This window comes from Homarus americanus, unplaced genomic scaffold (genome assembly GCF_018991925.1).
Source record: "Homarus americanus isolate GMGI-L3 unplaced genomic scaffold, GMGI_Hamer_2.0 scaffold42433, whole genome shotgun sequence".
NCBI lineage: Eukaryota > Metazoa > Arthropoda > Malacostraca > Decapoda > Nephropidae > Homarus > Homarus americanus.
The window spans coordinates 376,960-394,528 of NW_024738086.1; the positions used below are offsets into that span (position 1 = coordinate 376,960).

Here is a 17,569-nt window from a genome sequence, read left to right on the forward strand (position 1 = left end):
AAAACTCCTTCCTAGATCCTAAACTGCACTTCAATACACATGCATTAAAGCCTGCATTACTATTAGTTTACTGAAAACACATACGACAGAGCGAACCTGTGGTGGGTGACGACCGGAGGAAAATGCTTCTCGCTGGGCAGTCTGCAGCGCGAGTGAAGTTAATCAGTTAAATGCTTAAGTTCTAAATGTATTTTTAGCATGGAAAGTAAATAATAATACTTGGAGGATATCCTTTCTTCCAAAACCATATAATACTATACACAAATAAGATAAAACAAATTTAATAAGAAACTCTGAGGCCGACCTTTCACAGTTTGTCGGAGTTGATTGATTTCCTCATCTGTCAGGGAAAAATCTTGGTTCTTGAGGTCTGTCATAAGAGATTCTGTTGTCTTCTCTAGGGCAGCAACTCCCCTTATTCCTTCTACTAACTGCACAGGCTGTAGATAATGTTAAATTTATTAAAAATAAATAAATCATCTTCACAGGAAAAGTAATAATGTATATATAATAAAAACTGTATATATAATAAATACTGTATATATAATAAATACTGTACATATAATAAATTCTGTAGGGACCAATGTTAATGGCATAAACAACAAGGTGCCTGTGCCAGCCAAGAGATGTACAGTCACCCAAAAAAGTCCTGTCGCCTCTCGTCCTGAACCGCGAACCCCGAGATTCAGACTTGTGAACCCGAAGCAGTAGACACTGATAATTTATTGTCCATAAATGCTTTGGATTCAAGAGTCTGAATCTCGGGGTTCAGGGTGAAAGGCAACAGGACTCTTTTGGTGACTGTACTTTGGTCCAGGACCTGGTAGGTCTGAAATTATATGATTATTGGCTGGTTGCATCCAGATTTTCAGGTTCACATGTTGAATATTCCTCTAAACTAAAGATGTAAGAATGCACCCTTAGTATAAAATTACATCCAACAATAACAATAAAATTACAGATATTTTACCTTTTCTAATTTAAATACAGACTATTGTACTCATTCTTTGCACAAATTTATCATGGACAAAAATAAACTTTACTGGTAATGTAAACACAGTAAGATCCCTCTAAGTCTGATTTTGCAAGCTGGAAGAGACTCTGAGAGTCTGGCTTAAGGGGGGTCGCACCAGGCGGAGCTAGGCGAGACGTCAAATACTGTGTCATGTACTCTGTGTTTTACTTGTATTCATTGCCTCCCTAGTCTATTATTATGGTGTCTCAAGCAATCAAACATAAAACAACACCACTGAGGGCCACTGGAAGAAAAGGAATGGTGCTTAAAATTACCAATTGATGAGAAACTGAAGATATGTGATAGAATTGATGTTGGGATATCCATGATTGTGATCTGTGAGGAGTTTGGGTTGAAGCAGAGTACTTTTCACGACATCAAGAAGGCTAAGCAGAAGTTGAGGGACTAGGCTTTGAAGCGAGATGTTGGTACAGCTAAGAAGAGTAAGAATAGGATTACAGCCCTGAAATATGAACAACCTGACCATGCAGTGTACCGGTAACATAATCAAGCCTGCACTGCTAGACTTCCTGTGTGTCACATTAGAATTCAGTCAGCTGCTGAGCACCTTGCAGTTCACCTTAATATCCACAACTTCAAAGCAAGCAAAGGGTGGTTATTCAAGTTTGGGGATGTATCACTGCCTAGTGAATCTCAAGATTGTCAGAAAGTCTTAGTACTGACATGACGAGTGTACAGCCCTTCAGGGAAAAACTTAAAGCATTAGTGAAAGATTGGACTGCTCCTGAGTCAACTGTACAATGAAGATGAGGCTGGCTTTTATTGGGAGTAATACCCAAGATATCCAGGTTAGAGGCTCATGTTCCAGGTAGGAGGTCTGCAGCATTTCTGCATTGTTGTATGCCAATGCAGATAAGGGTCACAGGAATAACTAGTGATCATTGGTAGAACTAAGCATTCCTTGTTATCAAGAATGTCATGGACAATCTTTCTGTGCATTACAAAGGTACTGTAATATGAGTGCTTGGTTTACTGTACTAAGAACTTATTTAAGTGGTGGTTCCATAAGCACTTTATACCTGAAGTGGTTAAGTTCCAGATGGAAGTTCTGAAAATTGAGCACGAGTGTGAAACCTTTCTACTCCTGGATGATGCGCCTGCGCACCCTAACGTGTAGGATTCGTGTAGTGAGGACGGTAAAATAAAAGTGATGTTCCTACCTGCTAACATAACTTCTGTGTTACAACCGATGGATCAGGGTGTGATTGAGTCCTGCAAGACTGTACAGGAAGAAACAAATGAAAGACTGCCTAGTAGTACAGGAAACTGACCAAGATTTGGTGGAGGACACAAGGGGCACACATTTTACAAAATTTCAAGAATTTCAGTTTATGTAATGCTATTTACAATGTGGCTGATGCTTGGAAACAAGTGTCTGTTGTCTACCTTAGCTAATGTGTAAAGAAAATGATAGAGGGCATTGCTGTTGACGTGATCTTCCTTGGTTTTTGAGTGGATGATTTCACTGACCTTACACATAAGATGATGAGATGGATGTAGCAAAATATGTAACAGAAGAGGATATTGCGGCTAGTGTTGTGGAAACACTTGATAAAGTAGAGGAAGACATGAGTGAGGATGACTCAGCAGATGCCAAGAGTAAGTTATCTGAGGTATGAGATGGTCTGGACAAAACACTGTTGTAGATTGAAAGTCAGAGGATCAGAACTGCAGATGTACTACCCAGGGCTGAGGGACTTGTGCACTTGTGTGACCAATCAGCAACATACACAACTGAATATATGCACCTGTGTGATCAATCAGAAAAATGCACAACTGAAACAAGTTAAAATCCACTAATTCTTCAAGCCAAGAAAACACAAACTGTCTACTAGTAGTAATTCTCCCGCCCTTGTCTTATCAATGTCCTTTGACAGTGACGTACCTGGATCCATCTGTTAATGCACACCCTTGTTTCTCACAGTGATTAAGGCAAGAAATAAGAGCTAAATTTAAGCAAATACTGTATTACTGTAAATATAAGTGTAACTAAATATAAGTGAAACTAAACATTGTGTACAGTATAACTGCTGTACAGTAAATATAAAGTGTACTTAAATATAGGTGTGAATATAAGTATTGTATTGTACTGTACTGTAAGTGTAAGCAGCACCCGATTTTCCTCCACCTCAAGATTCATCTACCACAATAAAAGTAAGTGCAATGTAAATATGTACTGTGAACTTTTAATTTTGTTTTTGGAGCCACGAGCCCCATACAGGTACGACTTATAGAGGTCTTTCTGATATTTATGTCACATTTGTACATATACTGTATAAATCCGATTTGAGACATGTGAACAACTTTATGCAGATTTTACTATCTTGTGTCCTAGAATTACATATATCCATACCCAGGTTGAAGGAATAAACTTTGTATCTTTTGATAAGTATACAACAGAAAATACATTACCTGGAAACTAGAGAGAACAATTTCATTCTCTGAGGCATTAACTGTTCCCACATTTTCCACTATTTCGGTCAAGTCTGAGATGAACTTGGCATCATAGATCCCTCGCTCCTCCCAGATGTTGAAGATCCTTATAATCTTTGGACGAATCTTTTCATCCCTGTCAAAATTCATCCAATATATAATGACAACAACAAAAAACCATATTTGTAATTCAACTTTGACAAAACTTCAAGTGTATGTAAGTACATACTGGTACAGTATATAATGAACACCTGTGGTGTAATGGTCAGCATGCTCACCTCGCAAGCAAGCAGACCCCAGTTAGATCCCCGGGCATGGTGAAACTATGGGCAAGTTTCTTTACGCCATTTGACTCTGTCTACCCAGCAGTAATTGGGAACCTGGATGTTAATCGATTTGCGGACCGTGTTCCGGGGTAATGGTTAGCCAGTGCAGTTGGCGAGTTGTCCGGTCTTCTCGGACTATTCCTTGCCACTGGGTCAGGCAACTCGTTAACTCAGGGTGTGGTTGTTGTGTTGGCGACAGCTTCTACACCTTAAACAAATTCACGCCTCGGTAGCCCTTGAAGGGCAGGCCATCCTCGTTACACGAGGGGCAACCATTATAATAATGGGCACATAAAAAAACTGAGCATACAGTATTCTAATTCACTGTTTAAAAATACAGTATGGTTAAGATTTTTAAAGTTTGTACAAATGCTATATAATTTACGGTATGTGATAGCCCATAGAGGCGTTGTGGAGGTTAGTGATGACCTCGACAGGTCTGCCAAAAACCATTTTCCATGGCAACAATTATCTCCTGAGATGGTAGCAGAAGAGAATTAATAATATCCCAAAATGCCAGGTTATCATCTGTGTTAGGAAAATTTGATGTATTTGAAGGGTTGTATATTGGGTGAGTTGGAGAAGGAAGGGAGGTGGGGTCATCGATACCTGCCCAGCAAACACCAAGAACCCAGCACTCGCCATACACCCCTTCAAATACATCTAACTTCCTCGATATTGAGGTGCAACCTGGCATCCTAGGATATTATTCTATATCTTCTATGGACTCGGGGATAATTGTTACCAATGAAAATGGATTTTGGCATATCAGTCAAGGTTGTCACCTCATATTACAATGGGTGAAATACAGTACATACAGGTACAGTACTTATATATTTATAACACGAGAATAGTCAAAATCAGTAATCCTGGTACCAAGCAATACCTTAGGCAGATTGGGATTTAGATGAATCTTTGTCTGATATACTGTACTGTATTTGTGTGTCCATGCTTTAAAAGAATTTGATCGTTAATAATACTAATCTAAGAAAAACTGTACAAAGGACCTGTTCCTGGAAAAACAACTGTAGCAATTTGTTACACGGGTATCTAGCGGGCAGTCACAGGTGCAATAAATGTGATTGTGATGTGGAAGGAATATGAACACCGTTTGATATGTATTAAGCACTGTACTGTACACAATAAAAATTATGGTAAGAGTACAGTAAAGCTATTGATTTGAACTGTATTGTGGAGTCCCCACAAGAGCTGTACATAAAGGCACTAATGACTTTATAAAAGAAGCATATACTGTACTGTATTGGGCAACTCATGAATTCAATAAATCAATGTAACAACCAGGATTCCCAAGACTCCTTATATGTGTGACTCAGTCTGCATTACAGAAATTCCCAACACTGCCATCCCCCCCCCCCTTTACTGCTGTTCCACCATCTATATATTTGTCACTGTTTATAAAATAGACAACATAATCAAGCCACTCAGATCTGGCTCACCTCTACCCCCACCCCTCTCCAAGGGAGGAGGAGGAAGAGGGAGAGGAAGGATATGAGTTACCCAGTCAATTTTCGGTTATAAAATGAGATTTCATGCACTAGTCCCTGAATTTTATGAAGATCCAATGTAAGTTCTCCATGTGAATTTAACAATCACATTTATTTATTAGAAACTTATTAGAGGTCACTAACCTGACTAGAGGTGCTGCTTCCTTGATAGCTGTGGCAAAGTGCTGCACAAGATCTAGTAATTTTTTGCGTCGGCTGTTTTGTACGATGTCATTGCACACATAAAATAAGGTCAGTCGGTGAGGTACCTTTGCTGTAAAATATATGGCTGTAAGACATCTAGAAAATACTGAAAATATTTATTATAAACTAAATATAGAAAACTGGAGGGAAAAAGACAATTGGCAATACTGTACAGTACAGTACTGACCAAATATGCAGAAAAAATGAGAGAAAATGTTGGATTGACTTTGAAATCCAATTTTATTACTGTGATCATAAGAGGCGACTCATACAGCCAGACTATATATTTGGGATTACAACCAATCTAAACTCTTGAATAAGCAGCTAAGTGCTGCAAATATCTCCTTCCAACTCGAACCAAAACCCTTCCAAAATGGTTACTACAGTCACTTTTCAGATGTTATCAGTTTTTGTATGCCTAGGCCTACTAATTTTATAATAGCTTAATCCTAGACCACAAATCTAATCATACATAATTTTCTACTTACATCTGCACTTCCCGCCTTCAAGATTTTTTTTTTTACAATAAACACAACTTTTGCCTCAGTATTCTTCAGTACTTAAGTTTTGTTCATGCTTGGTTTAATTTTTTGTCACAGAACTGTAGATGAAACATTGAGTAAATTTCAACAATGACATTCTCTTACTCACTATCACCACTGCTTCTTGTCACATTTCCATGTTAGTGGTTTTGTTTGAGTACAGGATTTCTTAATATTGTGCAGTAATTATAAAATCAGCGTTGAGTACAGTAGCATTCCAATGATTTGCAAAATACATATTGACGTTATTAAATTAGTGAGTACCTCTATTACTACCCCTTTACTGTACAGTACGCCCGGATAATTCACGGATTTTTATTTTGCGGTAATCTATTATTCGCGGATGACACCCTGTATGTACCCAAGAATGTCTAAGGGTAGTTTTAAAGTTGCTAGCATTTTTGTGACCAGGACAGGGAGCCATTCATTCCAGAGACAGTAATTTCCTTTACCTGTATTGTATATACTGCATGTGTGTGTGTAGACACACACAAAACACATACAAATAAATAATACCCCTGTAATGGGAAAATCCTCTCACAAATAATCAAAATTTTTTGTATTAAAAATGTTGAGTCTACCCTGAAGTGTACTCCGTGCTTTATTAATAACAAAGCACGGAATGGACTTGAGGGAAGACTAATATTTTTCAAACAATTCTTTCTGATTGTACTGTATATTTGTACATACAGTTTTGTATTGTATACATTGTGTGTGTGTCATGCACACATACAGGTAAAATAAATAATTGTCCTAAGGGCAAACACATAAAAGGAATATACAGTACATTTCTTTGTACAAAAGTAAAAAAATCTACCCCCCCCCCAGGGCCAGCAAATGTGTTATTCGCGGCCATATATAGTGGAGTCGAGATAATTCTCGGGTTAGGTACCAGAAGACATCCTGAATTATCAAATCACAAATTATAGTTTAATTGGTTTAAATGGAAATAATTACCTCGTTACGATCCAGATGTAAAAAACTAAGCATAAACTGTTCCAAAACTGCTTTAATAAACACCAAATATCAAACAAAATACAGCCATCCCTTGTTTATCCATGAGGTTGTGTTCCTGAAAAACCTAATGTAAAGTGGAATTATCAAACAAGGGATAACAGCAAAGCATGGAGGGCAAACAACAGGTTCAAACGGCAGGGCGTTAAACACCGAGTACAGTATACTCCCTAATAATAAATGTTTGTTATAAACAATTTCGTAGATAAACGAATGATGTATGAACGCCAAACTTCTACTGTATATAAACGATGTGTTTCAGAGTTAAATGATTTGGTAAGCAAAATGTGAGCCGAATTTAAACAAATTTCAAATTGCATATCATAAAAGAAAAAAAAACTATAAGATTAACAATAAACTTGATACATTGCATAGTTATTATAAAATACAATGGCACATATTTTATGAACCAAAAATAATGCCTTCTACACTCAAACTATCTTCTGGGCGATGCGAAACAGTTAAGCAGGGCAGTCACCCAGCTGACTCAAGACACATGGCTGCTGCTGCGCCGTGTGTATGCCGTAACGTCACATTGGGGGAGGGAATCAGGGAGCACGGCTGGGCTTGCGACGCAGTTATAGCCCACTGCCTCCACAAATATGTTCACACACACACACACACTATTCATTTTTTCTTATTTTATAGTTTTATGTTACTGTATATTTTCTTTATTTCTAAGCCACATTAGAGTACAGTATTGCAATGATTTTTCCACAAGATGGCATCTCACAGGCCACCTCATCCCCAGTTTTTCCCCTTCCCAGTGAGCCAAGATGTCACTAAACTGAATGTTGACTTAATGTTAAGTGAGAAAGGTTGTCAATCATTTTTTTTCACTAAACCGAATTAACGTTAAATGAATTATCACTAAATGAGGGATACTGTACCTGTTTATCCAGAAAATAGATATTATACAAAAAGTACTTCTATATTACATAAACAGCTCCTTCCCTCTCATAATCATCCTCTGGGTGACACCATTACACCAACATGGAGACAGGAAGGTGCCGGGGCTTGCTGGCAATTTAATACGACACAATTATTCATCTGGGGTCAAGTGTGATTTTTTGGGAGGGAAAGGGGGAGAATTGATTATTTTACGATAATGTTATAAGACCATGTGAGTGCAACAGGTGCTACAGGTTGGTCAAGCTGTCCCAGTGATGTGACCAAGACAAAGGAATGAAGTGAGGCACAGAAATAACACCTTGACTCATTTAAACCCTTTGTCTTGAATGATAACAGCAGTTGCTTAAAGAGCCCTTGAAAGAGCTTGGGTTAGAGCTGGAAAGAGCTGTTTACAGCACTTACTGGTAGCTGATATATCAAGGCATTATATATATGGGTTCTAAATCCCATAGATTTAGTCTGGCTGTATAAGTCCCCCAGAAAGGTAATTAAATTAGTGATCACACATTACCAACAAAAAATATACACACAGTGAACACTTCTGTTATCCACTACACAAAACTTAGGTTATAACTCAAAACTGGAATGACTTATTGAGGAACTGGCAGCAACAAAGAATACTTTAGCAGCTTCTATTCTTTACATTAAAATTCTTTAAATGTACCCAAGGTTAAAAATATGACTTAAACTTCATGATAGAAAATCTTAAAAAAAATAATTTACTTCAGTATTACACTTATCACACATTATATACGAAAAAAAATACACTCACATTTGCGAACCGAGCGAGACCACGCCTGGATTATAGAATGATGATGGTTCTTGTGTTGAAGACACCACCGAGACAATGTCTGGATGTCCTCTGATGTCTCTCTCACTGCCGAGAGACGCTTCTCCAAGGACCTCGAGTCCATCTTGTTTTCTTTGGTCTTACTCATTTTAAAATTGAGAAAAGGAAGTTGCACAAATATTTCTTATGCTTCCCTCTTCCTTACCTAAGCACTTCTTGACTGCTTCTCTGTTTCCATTATTTCTTAATCTTTGAAAATAATCTTATTCACTACTTTTCCATATAATAATATATAAGGATTTTTTTAAAGTTCAGACACTTAAATCATTCATCATAAAACTAACATCAGTGAAAGACATCACCTCATCCTTATATTCTATTGACAAATTCCATCTTCAAGGGCCCTTAAAAAATTGGTCAACATTATAATACAGTATACAGTACAGGCACAACTTTAATAAAATTATTTCCCTAATGTAGCAATGCACTGTACACTAAAATATGAGTGCAAACCTAAGGACGATTTCTAAATACACATGATACATATAGTATTTGCAAGAAACTAGCATACATACTGTATAACTTGAATTTCACTCTCTGGTAGATGGTACAGTCCTAACAATTAAATACGTACAGTATTGTGGTTTGGCTACCACAATACAATACCATCAGTAGACAACATCCAACACTCTCTTGGCAGCTACTGACTTCACCCTCTTTCAAATTCACTGCACACTACAGCTAATCTGTGGAGAGAAATTACAATAATTAGTGACAGTACTGTACAGTACAGTGCATTTTTTCATTTTATGCCCGTGTATATATTTCTCCAGATCTACTTATCTATCCATCAATCTACTGGTAGAGTACTTAATATCAATATCACTGATCCACTTCAATATTTAGTAGTACAGTATAACCATTGACAAAAGCTTCCCAGTGACTAACCAAACATTAAGTGATGGAACATTTCCCCGTGACCTTATCATACAAACTGAATTACAGTACTGTATTAACACCCTAATTTACCAACCTAACCTTGAAGTGTTATTATGTGTTGAAAGGACAATGCTGGGAATTGTTTGTGTGTATTGTACAGTACTGTAATGGTAAACTAATACAGCACAGGTTACAGATACTGGGTACTGTATTATGAAAATTTTAAATCCTTTACCTTTTGGGGGTTTTCTTAATCTAAGATAGATTTATCATAAAGGCTTCCTAAACTTTCTGTTTCTCAGTGAGTAGAAAATGAAAGCATTAATGTGGATGAAACATTCCCTTTCATGTACCGGTAAAGAAGTGAAAAACAATGATGGCGCTTAAGGTGGCAGGAAGTGTCTTCATTTACAGTGGGAAAAAATAATATAACAAATGTGCTATTTCTTCACCTGACTTTTTTTATTCTTGAGGTAAAAAAAAAATATTTGTCAATAGATATTTAAATTTGGTATCTGGCTAACCTGGACCCCAGTCATAGAATGATGATGGAAACTGCAGTAGGCCTATTGGCCCATGCTATGCAGTTCTTGCTTACACCAAACCATTTACACTCCTATAGCTATCTGTCCAACCTATATTTGATGAGTCCCAATGGGTTCGAGTTAATGATGGTTGTTTGGTAACTTGTTCCACTCATCTACAACTCAATTTTTTCAAGGCAGTTTACTGTTGCCTGTTCATTAACATATACAGTAGTTACTGTATTTGTAAAATGAATCAGGAATCTCATTCAAAATTTTCAGGTTATACATAATACTGCCCTTACTAGGGATAATAGTTTAGGCATTACCCGATTTATGAAAGGACTCCGTTCCTGAAAAACATTTAGTAAATCGGATCACATTTTCCGAAAACTTCCATTATACTGTACAGTAAAAGCTGAGATACATTCCTAAAAAAAAAATCTCTATTCACCCAAAAATCTTTAATTGCCACAAAACGTGCTTTTCATTATAATTTTTTTTGGTGTACACAATGATTAAATGCCAAAACAAACACCATAAGTAAAATACAGTACAGTATAGGACAATAATATTTTATATCTGTACTGTACTTACAAGAAACTGATTGAGATTTAAATCAAAGTGAACAGTATGAAACACTACTTTAAGTCAGCATATATAGCAAGTGTATTACTGTAGGACAGGCACCCCCCCAGAGTTATGGCTGTCCGAGTTATGGTCATCCGCACTTACGATCATCGCCCTATTATATTAAAAATAAATAAAAAGCAACTTACAACCGCTTGTAATACTTACGAACCAAGTGTGGAGCGCTCTACTTTGTACGGCCCACCGTGCCAGCTCACCCACTGAGCCAGCTAATTCGTGTACAAAGAAATGTATACAGCTGCTCCTCGACTTACGATGAGGTTAGGGACCCAAATCCAGGTCGTAAGTCGAAAATGCTTAAATAATACATAGAAAATCTAAAATGGGTGTCTCTTTTTCTTCTCAGCACCACAAAACTCTCACTTTTAAGCTTGCCAGCCATTTTAAAGTGAATTACAAACGAAAATTTTGTCAATACACAGCGCAATCACTACTGATGGGACTCGAAAATACGTAATTCGACAAAATTTTGGAACGACTGAGGGTCGTATGTCCGGGTGGTCGTAGGTCGAGTATGTTGTAAGTCGAGGAGTGGCTGTATTCTCTTTATGTGTTTGCCCTTATGACAATTATATTTTTTACCTTTTTTCACATTATGTACATGTAGGATGGTATGTGCATGTAACCGAGTAAAAATAAATGAAGAAAGTTATGTATATCTATTCGGAAATACGAGTTGAAGAACAACCTTAACACCTCACAGCTTGGCCCAGTAGCCTGGTGGTTACAGTGACAAGTCCAACTTGCCTACAATGCTGCCAGCAATGTTAAGAGACACAAATGTGAAAAGAAAGTTATCTGTTAACCCTTCATTTATATTAGGTACTCTATTACATTACATATCATTTTAAAATATGGAGTAAGAAAGCAAAAAGCTGGGTGTGATTAGAAATGAAGTGAAAAGGAGTGTTGCCAAGCACTCCTCAACAGCTGATCTTTATCTTTAACTCACTACCACGCAGTCACACATGTGTGCATCAGCATGCATTACAGCCACCCATCGACTTACGACCTACTCGACTTACGACCACCGCAGTCGTATAAAATATTTTTCAAATTACGTATTTTCGAGTCCCGACGTTAGTGATCACGCTGTATACTGACAAAATTTTCGTTTGTAATTCCCTTTAAAATGGCTGGCAAGCGTAAAAGTGAGAGTTCTTGTGGTGCTGAGAAGAAAAAGAGACACCCATTTTAGATTCTCAATGTATTATTTTCGCATTTTCGACTTACGACCTGGTCGTCGGTCCCTAACCCCGTCGTAAGTCGAGGACTGACTGTATGTATCTTTGTGCTTGTGTATATCCAGCTGCTTAAGTGTCCCATACAAGTATCACAAACTATGCAATATCACGTAAACTAGGGCTTATAGCAAACAAGCTAACACGCGGGTGACACCTGTTTAATTAATTGTCAAGTCAGGGATAGTAAGTGGTCAGGTTAAATGTTGTTAACTTTCAGCTCTCGTTCATTCTTTAACGAGCGCTATCAACGATGGCTTCTGTACCTTGCCGTTGTTCAGGATGTCGACAAGAGGTCCGACCTAGACAGGACGCCTTGTCCTGTAATGTGTGTTGCAGATGGCGACATAAGAGTCGTGGTACGGGAATGAAAAGGGAAGAATATTGCCAATTAACAAAACAATTAAGGAATGGCAAAGAATTAAAGTGGATTTGCCCTGCTTGCACCATTACTACAGATGTTAAGTTACTGAGCCATCAGTTACTGAGTTGACAGCAGTTGAAGACTTCGATGTTGACAAACTACAGAGAGACTAGACATTGCCGACTTCAGGAGTTGTACCCCTTTGTACTTATGGATATACATTTTAACCGACTCCATTTGTATTTTAAACGAATTCATGGAGGCACCTGTATTTTATGTACATTTAGATACAAGTGGACATGTTACGCTGGGTAAGAATCGTCGGTAAATTTTCATTTTCGCCCAATATGGCTCTCAAGTTGAGCAATGTGTTTTTCCGATGGCTTAAGAGATTTTTAAGACACTTTTCTTCCATGACATTTCCCTCGCAAATGACTTTAATATACAGGGGAATCCAGGCCCCCCGGTTAGGTTAGGTAATTTTAGGTCATTTGCGAGGGAAACGTCATAGAAGAAAAGTGTCTTAAATTGGAAAAATTTTGGTTTCGGTCATCCCTTTATTTAGATATCCAAACTACGTGTATGTATATTTCTGACAGATATGAAGGTCCAAATTGTTCAAAACGCATCAAAAACCATCGGAAAAACAGGATATCTAACCTAATCTAACCGAACATAACCAACCTAACCTAACTGGATGACCGAAACTAAAATAATACCCTAAAATAGTCTCAACTGTCGAAAAAATGTATTGCTCAACCCAAGAGCCATATTGGTTGAAAATGCAAATTTACTGACCGAATCGCCTGGGTACGAGTAGTCCTGCACCCATTCCTTACACTCACAGATATAGTTCTGGAAAGAGGCTATTACGCCTGTGCATCCAGCTTTAAACTTTTAGCTGAATTTTAGCTTTGCAATCATATAGCAAATCCCAATTTCTCCAAGCTTTGTCCAAGTTTCTTCCAAAAGTTATGACTGACAGAGATTCAATTACACACTGGGGTAACACATTCCAATTACTTATTAGTCTATTACAAAACGAGTTCTTTCTCTTGCTTAGTCGTGATCTATCCTTAAATATCTTCTCATGATGACCTGAAACACTTCCGGGTTGTACACACCACACAAATTCTTGTACGTTTCTATCATGTCTCCTCTTGGTCTTCTGTAAGCTAACGTGAGTAATCTCAGCTTCCTTAATCTTTCTTCATAGGTCAGGTTCTTCAATGTTGGCACCAGTTTACTTGCTGTTCGCTGCACGTTTTCTATTGCTTTTATGTCCTTAATTAAATATGGACACCAGACTTAATTAGCATATTCCAGATGGGGTCTAATGAGTGCCACATATAAAGATTTGAAAATTTCCTTATCTAGGGATATAAATTTATGTCTTATGAGGCCAACTAGGTCATTTTTTGTTAACCACCCATCACCTTTTTTCACATGAAAAATATATTTTTTCGATAGTTTTCTTGCTGTTTTAGATGATTCTGACATTTATCTTTGGGGTAAACCACTTTTTTTTTTTAGTTAGGTTAGGTAGGCTTACCATAATTTTTTAAGCCCAAATCGGGACAAGAATTAATTTAAGGAGGCCATGGTATTATACTACAGTACATATATTTGTCTTTTACTTTGACTTTTTACACGGAAGAAAATAATTTTGGTAACATAATAATGAAAAAAAATAGATAAACCTAAATTCCTTTGTTAAATACACAATTTAAAGAATTTTTTTAATAAGTTGCAAATAATATAATTCACAAAAAAAAAAAAAATACAAATTGCATTCTTTCTCCAATACAGTCTCTCCCCGACTTACGACAAGGTTAGGGACCCAATTCCAGGTCGTAAGTCAAATTGGCCGTAAGTCGAAAATGCGAAAATAATACATAGAAAATCTAAAATGGGTGTCTCTTTTTCTTCTCAGCACCACAAAACTCTAACTTTTAAGCATGCCAGCCATTTCAAATGGAAAAACAAACAAAAATTTTGTCAGTACACAGCGCAATCACTAACGTCGGGACTCAAAAATACGTAATTTGAAATTTTTTTGGTACGACTGGGGCGGTCGTATGTCTGGGTGGTCGTAAGTCGAGGAGTGGCTGTATATTCTTTTCTTTGACCACCCATACTTCTCACTAAATAGTACAGTACTTTCTTTACCATGTTTCTGTTATTTATTTTTACATAAAACTGTGAGCAAGATAAAATAACATTCCTTCTACTTTGACTTTTTACACGGACAAAATGTTCAGGAACATAATAATGAAAAATATCGGCTAAATTCCTTTGTTTCAAATGACATAGAAAGAAAAATTGCATTAAGTTGTAAATCATATACAAGGGTATACACAAGTATACTTTACCACAATAATACACAATTTACTCCTTTTCCTTTGTCTTTGACCATCCATACTCCTCACTCGATAGTACTTTCTTACACATCTTTCTGTCATTTCTTATTTTGTCATAGAACTATGAGCAAGTTAAATCAATATTAACTTTGCAGGAAAGCAAAACTTTAACAGTACTCTCTGCTATGACGTGTGAGAAGGAATAGAGCGTAGACATAGAGGAAGAATGGCGAGGGGAGAGGGTGGGGGTAGGAGAGGGAGAGCCCTGGGCCCTCTATCTATCTTCCTACTCTTTCTCTCTCTCCCCCGGGACAATCTTACGAACCGAACCGGGACCCCGGGAAAGCTCAAAATCGGGACTGTCTTGGTTAATCCGGGACGTATGGTAAGCCTAGGTTACCTGACCTAACCTAACATGCCACGTCCTAACCTAACCTGACTGAACCCAAAGGTAAATGTCAGAATCATCTAAAACAGCAAGAAAACTAGCGAAAAATTATATTTTTCATGTGAAAAAAGGTGATGGGTGGTTAACGAAAAATGACCGCCAACCATCATATTCGCCTTGTTTATTTTCTCTGCTAGATGTCCTGAGAAATTCAGCTTGTTATGTACCTTATTGCTGTGACACCACTATGTGTGAAAACCAGTGTTCTTAAGTAAAAGTTGGCTTAAATAGGAGAAAAAGGCCATGTGTTAGTTACAAGACTAGCGAGGTCATCTTAAAACTATATCTTGCGTTTGTGAGACCTCACTTGGATTATGCAGTTCAATTCTGGTCACCGTATTACAGAATGGATATAGAATTCTTGGAAAGAATTCAGAGGAGAATGACAAGACTAATCCCGGGCATTAGGAACCTTTAGTACAGAGACAGGTTAAAACATCTTAATTTGCACTCCCTCGAGAGACGTAGAGTGGGGGGCGACATGATCGAGGTGTATAAATGGAAGTCAGGGCTGAACAAAGGTGACATTATAAAGGTACTCAAACTATCCAACCAGGAGCAAACTCGTAACAATGGTTTTAAATTAGACAAATTTAGATTTAGGCACGAAATAGGTAAACATTGGTTTGGAAATAGAGTAGTGGACGACTGGAACAAGTTACCACATATCATCATTAACTCGAATACCCTGGATAGCTTCAAACATAGGTTGGATGGATATATGAGCAATAGGGGCTGGGTGTAAATGGGACTGCCCAGTATGGGCCAATAGACCTGCTGCAGTTTCCTTCATTCTTATGTTATTATGTTAAGTTGTACAAGGTCCAGAAGATAACCACCTAGTTGCCATAAAAAGCTGATTTAGATAAAGAATGATTAGCAAATGATAATACATGTTAGATTTGACTAGGAATGAACCACATCGCAGTCCTTCCTAGCCTGAATAATAATCCTTTTTGATTTGTTTAGATCTGGTTGTACAAGTCATCACATCACCTAAAATGGTAACATACTGGTTCTAGCCCATTGGCCTAACCCATATTCATACAGTAAGGCCATTCACTGGTATATAACATATTTACCACCATTACAGGATAACCACTTTTGCAAGTTTTCGTATTTACGGCGTGCAAAGCAAAATGAAATGCATATGTTTCTGCTCAGCACTTGAACCAACTACGTACTGTACTGTGATCAAGCTTTAACAAAAAATAAAAACTCAATCTGCCGACTACTCAAGCTCATTCATATGTCACCAAAAGTCCCTAGTAACCAGTTAAATAATTATTATTTACACACCTAGTGAAGGACTTATTGGCAAATTATGTATGAACTTCTGTAAGTTATTAGATACCGAAAGCTGGTGCATCTTACCTTAATGTGGTATTTCCACTACTCCGGTATCATTTAATCACTTTGAAACTCGATTAGTATTTTCCACAATAATCACGTAACTGATAGCTTTCCATTATAAGATATGGCAAGTCGTACTTTGCAAGAAAATTAAAAATTTTCCATCACAGTCGAGCTCATGAGGAACCAACACAAAACGCAAACAAACATGGTGGTGAAGCAGCAGCGGCCACACAGCTTGTGCACCTTCCTCTCTCCTTAGGTCGTCATTCACCACCGAATATCTTTAAATGGAATGAAAAATTTCATCATTAAATCTAAGTGGTTACATTAGTAAATAATTTGGCTCAGTTAAAGACTTCTACTGCTATATTTGTGAGCATTCGTTTTGTATTTAGGGAAAATGTGATTTTTAATTGTCTAAAGAAAATGTACAAAGCGGAATACTAAGTGAGTAACTACGATAGATAGATAGATAGATAAATAGATAGATAGATAAATAGATAGATAGATAGATAAATATATAGATAAATAGATAGATAGATAGATAAATAGATAGGTAGATAGATAGATAGAGACCTTCATATAAATTCACATTGGTTCAGCATGTATAGAGAGTTCAGGTAAATAAAACTAGTTTTACAGGCTTTCCGGAATATTTCTTGACAACTTCTACACCTTAAACAAATTCACGCCTCGATGGCCCTAGGGTCGGCCATCCTTGTACACTGTGGGGTACGTTTGTTTGGGTTCACACTCAGGATGGGATGGAGAAAGGAAACTCACAATGTGCTCTCTGTATACATGTTGTATTGGATGTACAGTGCAGCTTGGTGCTGGGAAGGCAGCATGGTTACAAGCGTGATGTAGAGAGAACTGGTTGGTGAGGATGCTCAGAGAAGGACAGCTTGTGGGTCGCCAAGCTCG

At 37.5% G+C, this 17,569-nt stretch overlaps 1 protein-coding gene across 4 annotated transcripts in view; it reads right to left on the reverse strand.

Moving 5' to 3' along the window:
• LOC121873725 overlaps positions 1 to 16,859 on the reverse strand; it is a 31,124-nt gene extending 14,265 nt beyond the window's left edge. Inside the window, exons 1-6 of one of the 4 annotated variants that reach the window (XM_042377429.1) lie at positions 16,781 to 16,859; positions 8,745 to 9,166; positions 5,445 to 5,574; positions 3,449 to 3,605; positions 305 to 440; positions 97 to 141 (exon numbers count right to left, since the gene is read on the reverse strand). In XM_042377429.1, the coding sequence (XP_042233363.1) occupies positions 97 to 141; positions 305 to 440; positions 3,449 to 3,605; positions 5,445 to 5,574; positions 8,745 to 8,910 (634 nt within the window). In that variant the 5' untranslated portion in view covers positions 8,911 to 9,166; positions 16,781 to 16,859. Of the gene's footprint in view, positions 1 to 96; positions 142 to 304; positions 441 to 3,448; positions 3,606 to 3,747; positions 3,876 to 5,444; positions 5,575 to 8,744; positions 9,509 to 16,663 lie in introns of those variants that run through there. The other 3 variants (XM_042377428.1, XM_042377431.1, XM_042377432.1) reach the window with 3 other exon arrangements.
• Positions 16,860 to 17,569: the final 710 nt, after the last annotated feature.